The sequence below is a fragment of the Sturnira hondurensis genome, unplaced genomic scaffold, assembly GCF_014824575.4.
Source record: "Sturnira hondurensis isolate 20B ecotype Veracruz unplaced genomic scaffold, ASM1482457v3 Scaffold0001221, whole genome shotgun sequence".
Taxonomy (NCBI): Eukaryota; Metazoa; Chordata; class Mammalia; order Chiroptera; family Phyllostomidae; genus Sturnira; species Sturnira hondurensis.
The window spans coordinates 3,118,536-3,138,895 of record NW_028073852.1 but is presented as its reverse complement, the minus strand read 5'-3'; the positions used below and the strand labels follow the sequence as shown (position 1 = coordinate 3,138,895).

The window sequence follows — 20,360 nt, the reverse complement described above, 5'->3', positions numbered from 1 at the left end:
GGGCGAGCGCAGTGCAGGGCGCCGGGGACGCGCCCCCTCCCGGACCGCGCGCTCACCTGCGGGTCCGCCAGGTGCAGCGCAGCGCCGCGCGAGGGGCTCGGCGCGCACCTCCGAGGGCGGGGCCGGGGCGGGGCCGGGGGCGGGGCCAGGCCTCTCCGCCTCCGCGTGCCCTCCCACTGCCGCCGGGGATTAGCGACCTGGGAGCCCGCGCCCCGCGGCCTCGCCGCTCACTTTCCTGGGAGCAGCGGCCACGGAGGCACCATGAGGAAGTATTCAGGTGGGCGCCGCGTCCGGGGCGGGCAGGGGGCGGTATGCCCGGACGAGCCCTTGGTACCTGCGCCTCGGTGGTCGCGGCAGTCGAGGCGCCCGGCGAGCCGAGCGGGTCCCGGAGCTCCCAGCGCAGGCTTCGGCGCGCGAGGCTTTCGCGCCCGGCCAGCTGACGCAGCCTCCATCCCAGGATGTTCGGGGGGACCCCCAAGCATTGCACCCCTTCGACGGACCTGGCGCTCCCGTTGGTTCCAGTGCGGGGGAGGCCGGGCGCCCGAGCCCTCTTTGACCCCTCCGCGGCCGGACCCCGCTTCTGATCTTGGCCCAGGGTCCCCTGCTGCTTTCGGTCAGCCCTGCTCGCTCAGTGGGGCCGCGGTGGGGGTCGCTGTGGGGGCTGTGCCCGCCCTCCCGGCCCCTGCACACTCGCTGGAATTGCTGACGTTTCCAGGCGCCGCGGGTCGCGGTACTTCGGGTCCGTGTGTGTGTGTGTGTGTGTGTGTGTGTGTACAGGGTGGGTGGCCGAGTGGAAGATTTTCTTGGGTTCAGCCTCCAGAGTGGAGGCGTGGGCTGCAGCGCCCTTAATTAGGGCGAACTTACTCCTCTACCTGATGGAACACTGGGAGTTCGCCAAAGGCGACCATCCTGCCACCTCAGGCTTGGCAACTCCTTCACCTCGTGGGCCTCAAGACGCCATCCTTGTAGGCTGGTATAGGCTTGACCGCACACAGGCGGAAGAGGCCTGACCCGCTCTCAGGATGCACTCAGGGTCCTTCCTAAGCCTCTCCTCTTGGGCATGCTGACGCCCCATTTCACAGACGGGCAAACCGAGGCCGCCCCCTTGAAGGCCTGTGGTTCTCCTCTGCGCATCCGGGGTCCTTTGTCCTCTCAGTCATCGAATAGTGAAGGGCATCTTTTCCACCCACGCTGCAAACTCGGAGTTGCTCTCCTTCATCTGTCTGGACAGTCAGTTTCCTTCCAGGGACCCGTGAGTTAGTTCTTATTGGTGAGAGGACAGAGTCGTGGGGCTTAGCTGGAGTTTCAGAGGCCGTCTGGGCTTTCCTCCTGCCTTTGGGCCATTTCTCGTCTCCTGCTCTCCACATTCTGGAGCCCAAACGAGTGATAAGGAGTAACTGGTCTCAGAGAGGGCTGCTCAGAACTTCGAAAATACCTTTCTGGGTCAGTGGCTTCAAATTTCGACTTCACCCCTAGCACGGCCCTTCAGACCCCTGAGCTCGGCTCTAGCTGGGGTGGCACTGAGGGGGTGCTGGGGGATGGGAGGAAGGATGAGGCTTCCAGGTGGCACAGGCTGGGGTTTGGTGCTTGGCCTCTCTCCCTCCCCAGCATGCTCCAAATACTTGAGATGGTTGTGGGCATCGCTGCCAGTGTGGCCACGGCCCTGCGATGGCGGTTTGCTCCTGCCCTGGGCTCCCTGCACTTCACCTACTGCTGGGGGTGGTCCCACTCCCATCCCCACCCCCACCTGAAGGTTGTAGGTCCTTGGCTCTTCCCTGGGGGGAACTTGGAGATGTCAGAGGGCCTCTGGAGTGTGCTCGATGTCTCCTCTCCTCTGTGCCTACTCCCTCCCCCAGGTGAAAAAAAAACCCACTAGGCTTTCTGCAGTGGGTGGAAGTGGAGTTTAAGGGCTGAGTACCCACCAGCTGCTGTGTTTTCTGAAAGGGCGAGGCCCTGGGGGATGAGAGCAGGAGGGCTTGGACCACTTCCAGTTTGTCCCCCTCCTGGCAGAGGGCCGCGGAATGCTGGGTCCCACCGCTGCAGTGTGGGGTCGGGCTGGAGGGCCTCTCGGCCTCCTTCTGAGTGCGCTCCAGTTCTGCTGGCGCCCCCATCCTAGGAGGGACGCTTTGCAGAAGGCAGACTGGCCCCTGCGGAGCGTCAGTGCTGTGAAATGAAGGAAGGCTGTGAACAGCGTTACAACCCTGTGCTGGGAACCTGAGGACACCAGGAGGGCTTTTGCTTTTCGCCTGGGCGGGTGGGATCACTGCTTCTGGACCTAGTTACGAGCTTGAAAATGAGCTGCGTAATTATGACATCCTCACCGAGCTGGTTTGAGCACTGATGTGTCTCTGCAAACAGGGACACTTAAAAAATATCCTTGCGGGGCGGGGGATGCCCAGTGCCTTGGGGCTGTACACACTCACCGAACACACACTTTGTATCGGCCACATGCAGCCAGTGCCATGGCGTGGTCCTTGCTCGCAGGAAACTGCCACGAGGCAGCGGCTCCTTCACACCCCTTCCGCCCAGGCAGCAGGGGCACTGTGGGGAGCAGGGGCATGGGCCAGATGGGCATTTCGGGGGGAGGCGAGGTTGGACTGGGCCTTGAGGAATGCGACGTGTTGAGCAGGGGGAGAATAAAAAGGATCTTTCCAGCTGGGGGCAGAGCAAAGGCCCAGGTGGGTGCGGGACGCCAGGCAGGCTTTACCTGGATCCATCCCACCTGTCACTCTCACCGGGAAGAGCTGGCAGTGGCAGTCAGCAGGTCATGAGGCTGCCGGGGTTTGGTTTTGGGTGCGCACCTCCTGGCTGTGGGGCGAGGTGTTTGGTTCAGGGATGGTACTAGCTGGTTGTGGACAGTCCAGGCTGCCGGGCTGGGAGATGGGCTGGTACACAGAAGGCTGAGAAAGGCCTGCTCAATAACCCAGCCGCCGCCGCCGCCCTCGCCCTCAGCAGCAGCCGGAAGGGGATGGAGGCTCCATGCTGCCCCTTTGGCCGGGATGCCCGGGAGCTGCTGGCGCCCTCCCCACACCCGAGCCTGTTTGGGGGTCAGGAGTGTGGTTGGCTCCTGGGGCAGGAGTGGGCTGCAGGCCCCGCCCCTCTGGTTCTCTGGTGTTCTCAGTTTGGGGCTTCTGTCGTGTGTGCTGGGTCATGCAAAGCCTGCCCTTCAATGTCCCTGACTACCCTGGGAACCCCTAGTGGCTCAGGGGACACTTAACTGGGACTGGAGAGCCCCAGAAATGGGGGCGGGGGTGGGTCTCTGTGTGCACATAATTATTCTGAGATCTTTCCTGGCTTTTGGGAGATTCCCAGAGGGTACCTGGCCTATCAGAGAGGTACCTGGCCTACTGAAGGTCACAGGGCTCTGTGGGAGGAGGCTGCACTCAGGGGACAATGATGCCCCTGCTCACCCTCCTCCCCACACCAGCACTTCAGGAGCTGACTTCTGGGAAGGAAGAGGAACTTCCCCAGTGAGCTGACTCCCCTAGGGTGCGAAGGCAGGGCTTCTTCCTCTTCTTTGCCCCCCCCCCCGCTCTGCCCCCACCCACATCCTTTCTCTTGCCTCTTGTCCTCTCATGTCCAAGCCTGCTTGCTCTGGCTTATGCAGGGGACCTGAGTGGAGAGAAGCCACCTTGTGCAGCCAGTCTGGGCTCTGTTGGACTCATGCCCAGGGTCATGCACCCTGAGCTGCCCCCCTCTAATTCTGGGAGAGCTGGCTGGGCCTGGGGCCTGGAGCCTGTCCTCTCCCCAGGCACCCTCAGGCCTCCCTGCTCACCCCAGACCCCAGCCTGCCCAAAGGGGGTCCAAGAGCCAGGTGCCAGCACCTTACCGTGTACCTGAGTTTGAGGCGGCCCACATTCTTCCCGGCACCCCCAGTGGGTGCATGCCAGGACCGGCACAGTGGGGACACGGGATGGCCATTCAGGAGCAGTGGTCTGGAGTCCCTGTCCAGGTGCAAGTTGGAGGACATCTCACCTGAGGACCAAGGACCCCAATAGCAGGAAGAGGCACTTCCCTTCTCCCACCGACTGTCTCCTTGGACTGCCAGGTGCCCGCGGGTGGGACCCTGGGGCTGGACTTTGTTTCGTGCTGTTTGCCCATGGGCAGCGTTGCGTGGGCCCTGCAGTTTGCTTAAGATGTACTTGATAGGGAAGGTTCGGCACGCAGCACGCAGGGCCCAGCCTGGGGCCTGAGGAGCACCAGTTCCTGGGTGGGTCCAGCGAGTGGCCTTGGGGGAGGGGAGGGCTTCGGAGAGAAGCCTGAGCCTTGAGGAGTGTGAGCGTTTGGGCGGGGAAGGAGGCGGCAGGCTGGGTTCCCCTGCCTCTGCTTGTCAGAGCGATGGCCTTGGAATGCCCTCAGTCTAGGCGTTGCCAGGGGATTTATGAGGCATCTGTGGGTACAAGTGGTGAGTCGAAGCCCTCTGGGGACCACCACGGAGCACACCAGGTCACAGCCCCCACCCTGCTGGGACCCGGTCTGCTGGAGCGACCTTGGCTGCCAGAGGGCAGCTGGTCCAGAAGCACAGATTGAAGCCTGTCCTGCTGGGCACAGGGCCCTGGGGAGTGGGGGGTACCAGAGTCAGGCCTGGGACCATGGGGCCCACAGACTTGGCTGCAGCAGCCCTGAGGACCTGGGGGCTGCCTGGGCACCGGTCCCCTTCCCACACCTGGCTGCTCTCAGCACAGCACAGGAAGACGGTGCGGCCTTGGGCCTGCAGGGCTGAGCATGGCTCCGTTCCCAGCCCCGCTTCTCTCTGCCTTATCTCTGGTCCCGCCCAGGGCCCGCGTCTATTTGCAGCCAGGGTGAAGGGGGCATCGAGCTGCTGCCGGCACAGGGGTGGCTCCTGGGCGTCCTGCCGTCGGTGGCCTCTTGGAAGCTATGCAACAACCGAGCTTTGTTCTGGGCCTCATCTGACCTGGTTCTCCGAAGCGTGACTGCTGGGAGCGTCCGGGACAGGAAAAGGGGCAGCAGCAGGCAGAGTAAGCCAATGGATTGCAGGGGGCCCAGGCTGCCTGCCTTTATGGCAGGAATGTAAGTCCCCGGTCATCCGCCGAGGACGCTAGCCTGAGGCCTCCAGCGGCCCTTTGCATTGGGGAAGAGGAGGGGTGCATGGCCCCTCCGACCTGCCTGTGTGGGCCCAGCTTCCCAAGGGCCCCTGGAAGCACTGGGGGCGGGGGGGGCAAGGGCCAGAAAGGCCCCTGTCTCGCTCTCCCTGCGGAGCCGTTCTTTCCCCATGATGGATGGTGGGGGCGGGGGGTGGTGGCATTGCCCTCTTCCTGGCTCCTAGAGAGGCCTTGCTCCTCCCGGACAGCCTAAGAGGTGTGCAGGGAAGCCTAGGCTGTGGCTGGGACCCTCTGGACCCCACCCCAAGGCTGCACCTGGAAGCCAGGGGGCCGGCCATGGCAGCTGCACCTGGGCTACTTGTCCTGGCCAGGCCGGGCATGTTGAGGCAGCAGCTGAAGTGCTAGCAGCTGTGAGTGTCTGCCCAGGTTCCAGGTGGCTCGTGACGAGTGGGCTTACCAGGAAGGGCTGGGTGGGAGCGAGCTGGCCGGCCCCTCTGAGCTTGTCTGTCAGGTGCATCCCACCTGTGTCCCGGGGCTCTTGCAGCTTCCCCGTGGACTGGGCCCCCATTTCCACCAGGATCAGATCCCAGCTCCCAGGAGGGGAGTAGCTCTCCCGTAACCTGAGCCACGGGGAAATGGGTTAAATCCAAACGCCATTGTCTCCCAGCCTGGGCTGCTCAACCCGGAGGGACTTGGGGGACGGTCTGTGGCCACAGCACCACGTGTGTGTGTCAAGGGGTAAAGCTGGGGCCATGGTGCACAGATGACCCAGTGCAGACACTGTGGGGACACCAGGCGGCAGAGGGCATCCACTGACGCCCAGGGCACCAATCATCACCACAGGCACCCAGAGGCGGCATGGGCTGGAGACACGGAGGTGGTGGGTCCCTTCTCACTGTTGGTGCCAAGCTGCCTCCGACGTTAGGAGCCCGAGGTGTGGCGAACCCTCTGCCGGGGGGGAGTGAGTCACCCTGGGTACTGGTGCCAACCCAGTAGCTGAGGGTGGACGCTTCAGCTGCCAGATCTTTGCTTTACTTTAGTTGTTTTTTTTTTTTAAAGATTTTATTTATTTATTTATCTTTAGAGGGGAAGGAGAGAGGGAGAGAAACATCAATGTATGGTTGCCTTTTTTGTGCGTCCCCTGCTGGTAGTTAGCCTGCAAGGAACCGGCCTGCAACCCAGGCATGTGCCCTGACTGGGAATCGAACCGCGATTGTCTGGTTCGCAGGCCCGCGCTCAATCCACTGAGCTACGCCAGCCAGGGCACTTTAGTTGTTTTTTTAAGGAAAGCTTCCTAACATACACTTTGTGCCTCCCCATCCCGTTTGCTTTTATTTTCGCTGTCTGTCTTGTTGGCTGCTCACAGCCCAGCAGCGTGAACAAGATTAAGGGAGAGACTCTCCAGCCCCATGGTTCTCAGGTGGCTGCTGGACCCCCCAGCCCCTGTCTGCACGCGAAGGTCTGTGACATATGTTCAGAGTTGCGGTTCCCTCTGGAAATCACTTTTAATTCTGTTCTTTTTGCTGGAAACCGGATCTCATGCGTGGATTCCAGAATTACAACTTGAATGGCCCTTCAGAGTGGCTGTTCCTTAATTTACTTAACTGACCTCTTACCAGCGCTCTTGACCGGCCTGCTTGACCTTGGCCCTCTTCCTTGGTGCCGTGGCCCCGTGACCCCGAGTGGAGGCTGCTGTGTGGCCGACGTGACGACAGCCGTGCCGTCTGCGGCGCGGCACCGGCTGGTTGGGCACCGGTCCCATTTCCAGGTAACTAATTTAATGGAATAGGGCTCTCGGTGACTCCCTTTCCCAGCGTCCCGGAGCTGCCCCCAAACCCAGAGGAGCCTTCTGCTATGGCATTTTCGGAAGTGGTTTAATGGACAGAACATGCCGTCTGCCCGGTTCTCCCGCCGCTCATCTCCATGGAGCTGTCCCAGGGCATCCCGGCCCTTGAAAACATCAGCCCCGCTGCCCACACCCTTCGGTTCCTCCACCACAGGCGTGCAGGACCCAGCGCTCTACCTGCCTCTCCTCCCCTCCGTCTCTTCTTTGGCCCCTAAGAGGTGTCCCCTAGGAGGCGTCTGCTTCCTTAGGCTAGCAGGAGTCCCCTGGTTGTCCCAGGAGACCGGCCACCTCTGCTGTGATCCGGGGCGCTGCTGCCTGGTTGGGGTCCCGTTGGCGGCACCACCTGTCTGCACCCCCACCCGCCACGGTCACCATCTGCTTTCTCTTGCCATCTTCCGCGTCAGCCCTCCCAGGGCCTCTCAGACCCTGACCCCCGCCTCTCTCTGTGGTACGTGTCTGTGCTGTAATCCGACAGCCACCTAAAGGCTGAGTAACGTGTCTCGTCCACCTTGGTGACCGGGGCCCGTCCGAGACGGGGGCAGCCTGTCCTCCTGTCTCTGGCTCGCCTCCTCCTGCTCCTTTCTGCCTCAGTCAGCAGTTTCCCGTGGCTCACCCACCACCCACAGGCCCGCGCGCGCATCCGTCTCACGGGCGGGGTTTATTCGTGGAGTGTGCGTCGGGCCCACCTGGGAAACCCCACGGAGGGCTCAGAACTCAGGACCTGAGTGGGGGGAATGTGTTGTGCAGCTGACGAGGGAGAGAAGCCAGACCTCGAACACGGAGGCCTGGGGGCAGAGCCGGAGAGGGGGCTCACGCGACTCTTTAAAGGCGTGAGCGTGATTGCTTGTGAGAGAGACGGCACAGCAGCAAATTACACTGTTTAAAAACCCTCACCCGAGGACACGCTTATTGATTTGGGGGAGAGGAGGAGGGAGGGAGAGAAACGTTGATTGGTTGCCTTTCATACACGCCCTGTCCAGGGACTGAACCCACAACCCAGGCACGTTCCCTGACAGGGAATTGAACCTGAGACCTTTCGGTTTGTGGGACGATGCTCAGCCCACTGAGCCGCACTGGCCAGGGCCAAAACCCCATGTTAAACAGGAGCCCAATATCACAAGCATCACAAAATCCGGAAAAAGAACACTGTTATTTAAAATAATTAACTGCCCATCCTGTCTGCAAAGTTACTCTTTCCCTGCACTTTCGGCTGCAGGCTCTTTGGTCACTTCTTCATCCCGTGACTTTCAAAGATCATTTTCTTTTGAGACAACGGAAAGTTTATTCATCTTTCTGGTTGATCAAAATTTATTTTCTATTTTTGGTAGTTGGGGTGCATGATAAAGTGTGACTTCCGTCAGGGTTTGTGGGATGTGGCGCTGTTTGCCCCGCGGGTGTGAGAATCCCGGTAAACTGTGTGATTGCCATCGACATAGGCCTAGAAAAGCACGGGGCAAATGTAACTGCATGTGACCCATTGTTGCCTTTATTCCTGACCAGAGATACTTTGTGTTTTTGGTCGACGCTGAAGAGAGCTGGACTCTCTGTTTACAACGTTGTGTCTGGCGACTGGAATGGTTTCCTCCCCGGCTCCATCCATTTCAGACCTCGCTTCCCTCCAGTGGCCCTTGTTTTTTCAGGACGAGTTTGTGTCTGACCCCTTCTGAGTCTGCGCAGTAGGCAGATACGGACCAGTGGGTAGACAGAGTGTTATTCCTGGACTTCCACACCGGGGTGGCCAGCAGTCACGTAACTGCACGGAAGTGACTGTGAACGACATAAATGTCACCCAGCGGAGTCCCTTTCCCCTTCGACTGCTCCTTAGCAGGGGCACCCAGGTGCCAGCCACACTCCCGGTGGCACCTGATCCAGGGGTGGGGAAGCGCAGAGCAGAAGTAGTGATCTTAACTGATTGCAGTGAGAATGCTTCCCTTTTGCAAATGTTGCAAAAACGTTTGACCATTTGACCGTGCGGCTAGCTAGTGCCCTTCCTCTCGGCGCCTTGATAGGCTGCCTTCTAGCCAAGGGCCCTGGAGCGCTGGGCCTCTTGACTTCCAGGGGACAACTGGGGTGGTGGTGGCAAGAAGCCAGTCCCTCCGGGTCAGAGGGTCAGAGTGGGGAGTCCTGTTCCTGGAGTCCAAGGATCAGAGTCCCCTGGTGGGAGCCTGGGCAGAGGCGAGCCTGCAGGGGCGGGAGTGACAGAAGAGACGGAACCCACTGCTGGTGGGATCTTCCGAGGCGGAGAACAGGAGAGGCCGCTGGTTCTCCCGCTGCCGCTCCTGCAGAGCCTCCCGTTGGCTCAACCCAGCTCTATACCTGCAGGCCGCCCCCCATGCCCCCCAGAAACCCCGGCCTGCAGACCTCGGCCCTTCTGCCAGCCACAGGCCAGCCTAGAGGGCCGAGGAACAAAGGGGTGTTGTTGCACTTGAACTGTACCCGTCATTTATCTGAAATGCAGATTTAACTGAGAGTCTTGTGTGTCGGTGGGACCCAGAGGCCAGGTGCCCGACTGGTGACCATTGGAGGAAGGGGCTCTGTGGGTCCTAGCACAGCACTGGCGTCCCGCGATGGACTTGGCCATCCAGTGGTGCTGCCCCTGCTGTCTGCTTCCCGACCTGTGGGTGGGAACCAGAGCCCGCCCCTCACGGGGGCTTAGGGCGCCCCTGACAGAGCGCCAGTCCCTGCCCCTCGGACAGAGTCGGACGCTCAGTAAGGGTTCTCGAAAGGCTGCATCCTGTAGGAGAGACTCGGAACTCGCTGGAGACGCAGATAGAGCTGGAGGTGGATTCTCAGCCCACTCTCCTGCCCCCCACACTCAGCCCTCGCCCAGGACACAGTGCAGCTCCCAGCCTCCGCCAGCTTCCGGCCCTGCAGCTGGGCCCCGACCCCAACCCCAGGCCGAACCCAGACGGAGGCCACGGGTGCTGCGCCAGAGCCAGCAGCCCCCGCTTCTGGTTGGCCTCTTGCACAGGCCAGTGGCTCGTCCCAAGGGCTGGTGGGCTGGAAGCAACCCCCCCACCTGGCAGAGAAGGGGCGAGCAGCCCCAACTTCCAGGCCCAGGGCTTTGCTGAAACCGAAAATCACTGCGGTATTTAGTCTTTGCAGGAGGGGTTCCTTCACGGGGGAGAGAATCCCTCCCTTTGTGGGTGAACGAGTTGCAGTTCTTGAATCCACAGCCCCATCTGCCAGCCTTGGGGGTGGGGACAGGTGGCCCTGCACTGGGGGCTGGGAATGTGGGGCCTCGCCAGGAAGGAGGGTTTGTCTCCGAGGCCCCACTGTGCGCACCTCCACAGGGAGCAAAGGCCAAGGGCAGAGAGTGGAGGCAGGAGGAGGCTTATCTCCTTATCTCAGGTTCCTCTGAAGATAAGCGTGGAATTTCACTCCCCACCTGAAGCCCTTGACTTTGATCCAGCCCTTCACAGCTTCTGCGAGCAAACTGGCTGCTGTGGAAGAAGGGGGGTGAGGTGTGTCCTCCCCCCAACCCCCACCGGCCTGGGCTCAGAGAGGAAGGGGCTGGTGGGGAGAGGCAGGTCCTGAGGGGCTGTCTCATGAGTTTTAGGAAAAAAACCGAGGACGGATTCTTGGCTGGAGATAAGCTCTTGCCAGTGAAAATGGATGTTCGCACAGAAGTTTTTCAGGGCCTCCTCCCCGCGGGGCCCCCTCGGGGACAGTGGGGACTTGTTGACGACAGGAAGGACTGCCTGGCCCCACTCATTGTTGGTGCAGAGCAAAGTGGTGTGTGCGCGTATCTGTGTCACCCTCCTCTGGGGACAGGCTGCTTCCTGCCCTGCCCCGCCCCCCTCCTAGGTTCAGGTGTCTAGGCTTCGTGAGACACCAGAGGGGCTGGGGACAGTGGTCATGGGTGTTGACAGGGGCTCTGTGGCCCTGTGAGAACAGGTGCATGGGGGGCAACACAACAGTCCCGGGGGGCAACACAACAGTCCCAGCAGGCCCAGGGGTCTGCTCAGCGTGTTGGGGCCGTGGGACCCTTTCAACCTGTCCCTCACCAGGCTCCATCACAAACTTTTGCTTGAAAGGAGCAAAAGTAAAAGGTCTTCACACCTACTGAATCTTCTCTCTCCTGACCTGGGTCCCCAAGGTATGTGCATGGGGGCAACCTGTGTCACAGGCCAGCACGTGCCAAGACATGTGGGCCAGCTCCTGTCTGCTGTGCCTGGTGGGTCTGTGCCTGGTGCGGCTGTACCTGGTATAACTGTGCCTGGTATAACTGTACCTGGTGGAGCAGTGCCTGGTGAGGCTGTGCCTGGTGGGGCTGTGCCTGGTATAACTGTACCTGGTGGGGCTGTGCCTGGTAGGGCTGTACCTAGTGGGGCGGTACCTGGTGGGATGGTGCCTGGTGCGGCTGTGCCTGGTATAATTGTGCCTGGTATAACTGTACCTGGTGAGGCTGTGCCTGGTGGGGCTGTGCCTGGTAGAGTGGTGCCTGGTGGGGCTGTACCTGGTATAACTGTACCTGGTGGGGCTGTGCCTGGTAGGGTGGTGCCTGGTGGGGCTGTACCTGGTATAACTGTACCTGGTGGGGCTGTGCCTGGTAGGGTGGTGCCTGGTGGGGTTGTGCCTGGTGGGGCTGTGCCTGGTATAACTGTACCTGGTGGGGCTATGCCTGGTATAACTGTTCCTGGTGGGGCTGTGCCTGGTATAACTGTGCCTGGTGGGGCTGTGCCTGGTGCGGCTGTGCCTGGTGCGGCTGTGCCTGGAGGGGCTGTGATGGAGGGACAGGGAGGGCGCTAGGCAGTGAGCCTGGAAGAGGGCTCTCCTCCATGGGGCTGCGGGTGGCTGTGTTCCCCGAGTGCCGAATCTACAAGGCTGATGCTCCTTCCCAGGGCGTCCCAGGGTTGCCTCCTCCTCTTGAGGACCACGGGGCCCCTCCTTGTCTGGACTGCTTTCCTGCTTTTGAGTGCGGCCTTCCCTTTTGCCTGGGATGCGGGCCAGCCATGAGTCCTGATATTAATGCCTCTCTTGTCTTTCGCTCCACATCATCTGAAGCTTGTTTTGATCTTGTGGCCTCAAGTATTAAACGTTACAGAATGGCTTTGCCCTGGCCTAGGCGAGCAGACACCAGGCATGGAGTTCCTGGGGTGGCCAGGTCTGCAGGGCCCAGGTCTACAGGGAGCTTCTGAGCTCCTCACGCCCTGACTGTTCCCTCTGGGTTTGGGACACTGCCCCCCTTCCACCCCCCGCCTTCCTCTGATGTGTCCTCTGCCCTACAGGCCAGGAGCTCTCAGATTCCCCTCAGCTGGGAGGGGTCAGAAAGGCTGGCGGTCTTCCGTGGGGTGGCAGTGCCCCCGCTGCCCCATGCCAGGTGCCCTGGTCAGAGCTCCCGTTTCGTTAGAATGCATCAGCTCTGGTGGCCACGCTGTTGATTCCTACTTCCCGATCCCTGGCCCCAGCTGGCATGGTGGCTGGTGAGTGTGAGTAGTAATAATGCTACTAAAAACTAATACGTTAATAATGATAATGAAGTCATCTTTTGAGTGCTGTTTTGTGCCAGGCACCGTGCTCGGTGCCTACCGTGTACGTCCTCATTTAATCTCAGTCACCAGTTGAGCAGCCAGTCTCTGGCCCATTCTGCAGGCGGGAAAGCTGAGGCACAGGGAGGGGAGGCCGGTCGCCAGGCCCACGGCCAGCGCCCGCCGAGGCCTGGCCCTCTCCACGACCCCCGGCCCGGGACCCTTGGGGGTGGGTGTGTGCTTTGGGAAATTGGAAAAATAAACAGTGTAAATACAAGAAAAACTCACCCCAGGGAAATGGGAGAGGTAGAAGCTGTCGGCCTCACGTCCATCGCCCCCACCAGGTTTGGGAAGATGGGAGTCCAGCTGGGTCCTGGGCATCAGATGCCCAGGGAGAGGTGGCCGTGTGCGTAACCTGGACGGGTCCTCTTCATTCTGGCCAGTGTCCAGAAGCCCGAGGTGGGGGCACCACTGGGTGTCTGTCGGCTGGCGAGGCAGGTGCGGCGGGAGCGTGGGCTGCCTCTCACAGGGCCGAGGGCTGTCGGTGGAGTGAGTGGGAACACAGACGTGAAGCCCATGGAGGGCCCTGGGCCTCGGCCAGGGGACCTGGTGGTGCCTGCACAGGGGTCCCGGGGCCTCCTCATCAGGCCAGCGGGTGCTTTAGTGGGTTGCTCCGTGGTGGGCTGCTCACCCCCTGCCTGGGGCCCTGGAACCCGTACACACATTGCTGGCGGCCTTCAGTGGGTCCCAGTTTAGGGTCGTGGTGTGGAATGAATGAATGAATGAGTGAATGACTGTCATGAGAGCCCCTCTGGAGGACTGCTGGGGAGAAGCTTCCCCTCACCCCGTCCCCCTGAGCCGCAGGCTCTTGTCTGTACGGCAGGCCTCTGCCGGGCCACCTGGGCGTCCCCGCCACCCTCTGCAGGACGGCCCGGTTGTCCAGGCGGCCCAGCCCTGGTGCAGAGCACGCAGCCCGGCAGGGATGCAGCAGCCACCTGCCGCCCCTGTCCTGGCACCTCTCGGGTGTACTTGGCCGAGCACCTCGGCAAATCCCTTCACGTTGGGGCTTGCCGGCCGTAAGCTTCTCCAAGGATGGGCGCAGGGCCGAGGGGTGTGTGCGGGGAGGGAGCAGGCAGCGTCAGCCCACGCTGACCTGGGCTCTGTTCTTGTCCCCTCCAGGGAGTGGGGAGAGGGCAGCTCGTCCTTCCCCAGCCCATCCCACCCACCCCCGCCGGCACCCTGAGTTGCAGACCCCGTCCCAGGGAACCCTCCAGAAGACAGGTGGGCGAGGTCACATCAGGGGGCTGCCCGAGTGCACCTCCTCTCCCCGCCTGCAGTCCCCGTGGCCTGGCACACTCGAACCAACCCCGGATGTCACGGTGGGATGAACTTGGGTTTGTTCTGGCCTAGCTCCTTGTAGCTGTGCCGCTTCGGACAAGTCACTCGACGCCACAGAGACTCCGCTTGGCTCCTCTGCCTGACGGGGAAGGGAGTGCTCGGCGGGAAAACCAATGTGGAGGCTTCGGCCCGGTGCCCTGCCAGCAGGCAGATGGTGGTGGCTGCCACCGCAGGTGGCTGCTGGGTCCAGGCGTTACCTGGGGAACCAGGGCCTCTGGCCGCACAAGGGACCACTTTCTGGTTCTGGAGCCCTGGCAGGATCCGGGCGAGGGTTTGCCCAGTGTCAGCTGCCTCCCAGAGGCCTCTAACCTTTGCCCTCTGCCTTTGTCTTTAGGAGTCACACGGACATCCAGTGGTCGCCTTCGGAAGCTTGGTGACTCGACTGGCCCAGGTATGTGGCTCATTCTGCCCTGAACCAACCCCTTTGTTTGTCTGGGGCAGGTATTACGACTCTGTGCTCGGAAGGGGCTGTCCCAGCCTTGGGGCCAAGCATGGGCAGGCAGGGCGCGGAGGGGGCCCAGGACCTGCCGCTGGCCCTTGGCCCCAGGCTGAGTGTGCTCCGCTTCTCCGCACCGGGCCCCTGACCAGACCCCCATGACCCCCCAGGAGCCCACCCTCGTCTGAGCTGTCAAGCTGGGCAGCCAGGCCTGGGGTCTGTGCTCCTTACAGTGGCCTCTTCTCACAGCACTTTGGGGCCCAGAGACGCAGAGACTTGCCTCCCTGAGGACCCAGCAAACTCCCTGAGCATAGCGGAAGTATGCGGAGGACCTACTGGGTGCCAGGCAAGCCCCAGTGACAGAAGGGGCAGCGGCCGTCCTAGAGCAGGGTACGTGCCACTGGGCACACCTCCCACCTGCTGGCCTAGCCCCGTCCAGGCAACTGGGATGGAAATAGTCCACGCCTGTCGCGTCCGTGTGGTGGCCACTGTCTGCATGTGAGCACCTGACGTGCAGGTTGTTAAGTTCATTTCATTTACTCATTGATTTGCGTATAATTGTCTAACTGATTTATTTTAATTAACACGAGGCTAGTGGCTGTGACATCTGACAGGTCCCGACCACGCTGGCTGCCCGGGTCCCCAGAGTTCCATACCCAGTGCTCCCGAGCCTACCCCCGGGGCCAGTGCAGACCTCTCCCTGTGTCTGTCCTCTACAGATGACACCCGCCGGTGGGCTGGGCCCCCCCGGACCCATGGGAAGCGGGGGTGGGGGTGATGTGTGGTGGCCTGGGACGTATGGGCTTTGATGTCCATGCCTGCGTGTGTGCGGCCCCTTTGGGGGCCAGATGGGGCCAGGTGTGGGGACAGAGTGGTGACTACTGTCTGACCGCCCCGGGGCCAGATGAGTCACATGTTGGTTAAGCAGGATACCCGCCCCGCCCCAGCCGGGCACGGGGCATCCTGGGTCAGGGGCGTCTGCTTTGTGCCACAGTGGGTGACTTTGGGATTTACCCGTGTGGATTCCTGAAGCTCAGTGCATTTGCTGAGGTCACTGGCGAGGGCCCCACAGTGTGGGGCGGCAGAGTTGGCCCCTGGTTCCCAGGCTGCAGCAACCGGGCTGCGCCGGGGGTTCCACAGGAGGTGGCCTCTGTTCGACGCCTCTGGAACCTTTCTCGCATGTGCTTCTCTGGGCGGATCCCTCCCATGGGCCCGTCCGGCCGGCTCTGCACACTCATCGCTTCCTGGGCCTTGAGCAGCCATGCCGGGTGGCTGCCACTCAGACCGCAGCCTCCGGACAACCTTTGCCCTGGTTCCCAGGCACTGTCTGCTTCCTCACCTCCCTGCCGCCCAGCCCTGGAGCTGGCCAGTCCCTGGAGACTTCTCCTTCTGCCCTGACATCCGGTGTGCTGCTGGGGCTTGCTTTTCTCCTCCGAATACCTCTGGGCTCGGGGGCTTCCTCCCCAGTCCCACTCATTCCTTCTGTAGCGGGGTGAACAGTGTCCCCCCTCAAATTCGTGCTCATCCAGAACTGCAGAGAGTGGCCTGTTGTGGCAACAGGTCTTTTACGGACGTGGTTAGTTAAGGATCTTGAGACGCTGCAGATAGAGTGGACCCTCAGCCCAGTGGCTGGGGTCCTCGTGAAAGGAGGGGAGACTCGAGGCCACGTGCTGCGGAGGTGGGACTGGGGTGGGGAGGCACAGCCGAGAGGCGCCTGAGGACGGCCCCCAAAGCGGGGAGAGTCGAAGAGGGATTTTCCCCAGAACCCCTGTCCCCTGGATTTTGGATTTCTGCCTCCAGAACTGGGAGAGAGGCGATGTCTATTGTTTTGAGCCGCTCAGCGGATGGGTTTCGGCACAGCAGCCGTAGGAAGCAAGCGTGACGTGCTGCCCAGCACAGCGTCGCTGATGCGTTGGGTGGCCAGCTGCCCTGGGTCAGGCCATGAGGGTGCGCCTCCTGTCGAGGAACTGGCCGAGGGAACGGTGGCCGGGGTGTTGGCTGCCCGTGGACCTTGCTCCTGGAGCTCCTTGCTTTCTCTCCCATCCACTGACACCTGTTTCTTCGTCTCCCTCACGTCTCAGCCTCGCATCCACTGGGGCCTCCAGTAAGAAGTCTCACTGTGGTCCTGGACCTCTGGCCTCCCCCAAGCTCCCCCAGGTCGACAGGTTGCCAAGATCTTAGTAACTCACTCTCCCCCCACAGCCCTGCCAGGCCCTGCCCGTGGTCTTGACCGAGTCTCGGTCAGGCCTCTGGTGTCCCTCCTCCTCCCCATCCCTTCTCCCCATGCAGCGGGCATGTGCCAGTCCTGCCAGGGCCAGAGACAGGGCGGTTGGCTCTGACCAGGTGACCACTCACAGCAGACCTGGTTGTGGGAGTGGCCTGGGCCCGAGCCTCGGCCGCCCCCTCCTTCCCCGAACACTGTGAGTGTCAGCATCTGCTCCAGCTTCTCCACCGGCTGCTGGACCCCGGGTTCCCTGCAGCTGCTCGGTTGCTGGGCCAGTGGCGAACAGTGCAGTGGTGTCCCTGCAGATGCCGGGGGCTCGGGCTTCCGGATCTCCCTGTCTCACTCCACCAGCATGTGGGGTGGCTGGGGACCCAGGCCCTTGGCTGCAGAGATGGCTGTGGGGGGCAGGTCTGGCGGGCATGGGGGTTGTCCAAAGAGAGAAGGAGACCAGGCAATGCCTGAGTGATCACCCTGCCTCCTGCTGAGGAGGGTGAGGGGCCTGGAGGCTGGTATCAGAAGCTAGAGAGCAAAGATCTGGGACCACCTGGAGAAGAAGGGGCCACAGGTCAGAGACTGGGGATGTCACTTCAAGACCACCAAGGACCTGAGGGCTCAGCTCTTTGCAAGCTCTGAGGACAATGATGCACCCCTCTGCGGACTGACGATGCCCGTCTTGCTGCTGATGACTTCAGGGTCAAGTATGAGACGGAGCTGGCCAGGCGCCAATCTGTGCAGTGACATCAGTGGGCTCTGAAAGGTCACTGGGGACACCAGTATCACTCTGCTGCAGCTGGAGACAGGGACGGAGACTCTCAGGAGGGGCTGCTCTTCGTAAAGAACTGTGAGGAGGAAGTAAAGGGTCTTCGGAGCCAGACTGCAGACGCCGGGTTGACCGTGGAGTTGGCTGCCCCCAAATCTGAGGCCCTCGGGGCATCTGGGCCCAGCATGATGAGCTGGCTTGGAAGCAGCAAGACACACGCTGGTCCCAACGGATGAGGAGGGCTCCACGGTGGCCACCTCCCAGGCCACTGAGACAGGGGCCGCTGCGATGACACAAACGCATGGTCCAGTCCTTAGAGAGCGGCCAGGACGTGGTGAGACATCTGCAGGCCCATTCAGAGAGCAGCCGAGGGAGGCCCAGGTGTGCTGTGCCCGGCGGGCGGCGCAGCTCAGCAGGGTCCTGCTGCTCCGGAGTCAGAGCCGGCCCAGTCCCGGGCAGAGGGGCAGCGCCAGGCCTGGGAGCACGGGCATCAAGGTCAAGCTGGAGGCCACGACCACCGCCTACCACTGCCTGCTGGGAGATCTTGGCAATGCCTCCTGGCCGACAACCATGCCACACAGCCCACCCAAAAGCCCACCACTGCAGGACTGTGGATGGCAAAGCGGGGTCTGAGGTCTCCGACACCGACGTTCAGAGGGGTTAAGGCAGCAGAAGTGGGGGACAGGAGGCCAAAAACCTGGGGGACAAGTTCAGAGATTAAAACAACAAGGAAGAGCCCTGGGGTTCCCTAACCCTGCAGGCTAAACTCAAACCCAAGGACCATGGTCACGGAACTCCCAGCCCGGTGGGGACTCCACCGCACGGCCTGTCGGCCCTACGCCCTCCCTTTCCGCTCCCAGTGCCCCCGACTGTGGGTTTCAGCCCCCCAACTTCCTCACCGCTGGAGGCACTCCCCTCCCAGGGTCCCATGGGCCCGAGCGGCTCGGCCTTGGGCGTTCCCATGCCTCCCCGCTGGGTCTGGGCTCTCCCATGGCGCACAGCAGGCGGGAAGGAGGTGCCATGGAATTGAACCCAGTGGAAGTCTGGGGGTGTCGGCCAAAGGTGAGTTTAAATGGAACTATCAGCCTTCCTTTGCCTCGATTGAAGCGTGGCCTTCCGATTGTTTGCCTCCTGGGAAGAAATGTATGGAGAACAGGACGTCTCCAAGGTGGAGAGGAAGGAGAGGCAAAGCCCGTGGCAGGACAGCGGGTTTACATTTAATTATTCCACACAAAATTGAAACTCGGTCCCTCGGTGGCACCGGCCACATGGCAGGTGCTCAGCAGCCACGTGTGGCCACGACTTTGGAGCTGGCGGAGAGAGAATGTTGACGTCATTGCCGGAACTTCTGTTGGGCAGCCCTGGCCCGGGTACCCAGGGCACACCAGGTCCTGGAGTTGTCCGCTCACCCCGCGAGCGTGGGCCGGCCCCTGCCGAGCCAGCAGAATGTTGGGTTCCCAGCAGGAAGCGAAAGGGCAGCTCTGGGTGCAGTTTTCAGTTTTCTGGGGGACAGTTTACACTCTGGGACCCTGGGGCAGACTCTACCAAGGTCCCAGGCTCCGCACTGCACCTTGCAGGCAGCCGGGGCCTCCTTTCGGGAACAGTGCGCCAGCTCACCGCCCCGGCCCTGCTGCTGCCTCTGCAGCCCCGGATGGATGGCCGAACGTGAGGCTGCCCGCCAGCCCGCCCGCCCGCCCGCCCGCCCATACGGGCTGCTTCTCCCCGTTGTCTTGGTTTCCTTCCGCCCCGGCCTGGAAGCATGCCCAGAGCAACAGGCCGGCTCAGGCTGTGCCCACCAGTCCACCCTCCCCTGGTCCCTGAGCCAAGAGTCGCTGGGCTGTATTTATTTAGGAACAGCCAAACCTTGAGGCACAATAAAAAGTGGAGAGAAGATTCCGGAGAGGAATGAAGCCGGCCCCAGGCCCAGAACCCTTCCTGCTGTGGGGAGGCTGCTGTCGGCGGACTGGGGCCAGCCAGGAGGGTCTCGGCCGGCTGCCTGCCCTGCTGGCAGGTACGGGTAGCAGTGGTCACGGGAGGTCAGGGGGAGGGGTTGGGCGGAGGTCTATTTTTAGCTCAGGGAAGCAAACTTCAGCAGTTGAGTCTTTTAAAGCAGAGGTTGTCCAGGAGTGGGCGGGGCGAGGTAGCAGAAAATATGAGCCCAGAGCCTCAGAAAGTGTCCTCTCAGCCGGTGCCTCCCCCCTCCCAGGGCCCCTCCCAGAATGTGCACCAGGAGCAAGGCCTCATCCGTCCTGCCCTTCCTGACGCCCCTTCCAAGGAAGAGTGACCCCAGTGCCGCTCCTTTCCTCCCAGCCTGGCGGTGGGACTTCAGGGCACCTCTGTCCCCTCCTGGCCTGGTGTGGGGAGGCACAGATGTGCTTTGTGGGAGGGGACAGAGCAGTGTCTCCGCAGATAAAGCAGTCCACACTCTGCGGGGTCGGGAGTGCACAGATCAGGGGCGCAGGTCCGTGGGGTGAAGGACAGAGCTGGCACCTGGAGCGAGTCTGGGGAAACCGCTGGGAAGGGCTGCCAGGCCAGCGTGCCCGCCCGGGATGTGGGCAGGCCGGGGCTTTCTGGCCAGCACACGCAGCTTCCCGAAGCTGTGGCCTGGGGGTGGGTGGGGTGGGGGTGGGGCCTGCATCCTGGGACTGAAGTGTGGGTTCGACTTGGTGCACGGAGGCGGGCCAGGCGTGTTTGTTGTGCAAAGTGGGCCGGTGCGTCTGAGACGGGGAGAAAGCTGTGTGCGGCACAGAGCTCTGTCAGTGCAGCGGAGCAGGGAGCCATGTGGGGAACCCACTCTGGGGAAGGGGGGCCTGGCCTGGCGTGTTGCCCCTGAGTGAGGAGGCGGGGACTCAGACAGCGGGTTGGCGGGCTGCTCCCGCCTCCCGCTGCCCGGCCTCACCCCACCTCTGTGCGGGCCTCTGAGCTGGCTTGTGACTAATTCGGGCCTCATCCAAGCCAACTGGTGTTGCCAGGTTTTTGGTTTCGAATTATCTCTGGTTTGGGCCAGCACGCTTGGATTTTTAGGCACGGTGGGGGAACGGACTTGAGCCAAACTATGCCTGGAGAAAGCCAAAGGCCAAAGCTGTGCTCAGCAGCTGCGCCGGCCACAGCCATGAATCAGTAGTGTGCGCAGCTGGCGCCTCCAGGAGGTGGCGGGGAGGC

The 20,360-nt window shown here is 62.0% G+C and overlaps 1 protein-coding gene across 3 annotated transcripts in view; it reads left to right on the top strand.

Moving 5' to 3' along the window:
- Window positions 1–181: 181 nt before the first annotated feature.
- SEPTIN9 (septin 9) overlaps window positions 182–20,360 on the top strand; it is a 121,206-nt gene continuing 101,027 nt past the window's right edge. Inside the window, exons 1-2 of one of the 3 annotated variants that reach the window (XM_037064599.1) lie at window positions 182–277; window positions 14,113–14,169. In XM_037064599.1, the coding sequence (XP_036920494.1) occupies window positions 262–277; window positions 14,113–14,169 (73 nt within the window). In that variant the 5' untranslated portion in view covers window positions 182–261. Of the gene's footprint in view, window positions 278–4,828; window positions 4,980–14,112; window positions 14,170–19,088; window positions 19,210–20,360 lie in introns of those variants that run through there. The other 2 variants (XM_037064612.1, XM_037064590.1) reach the window with 2 other exon arrangements.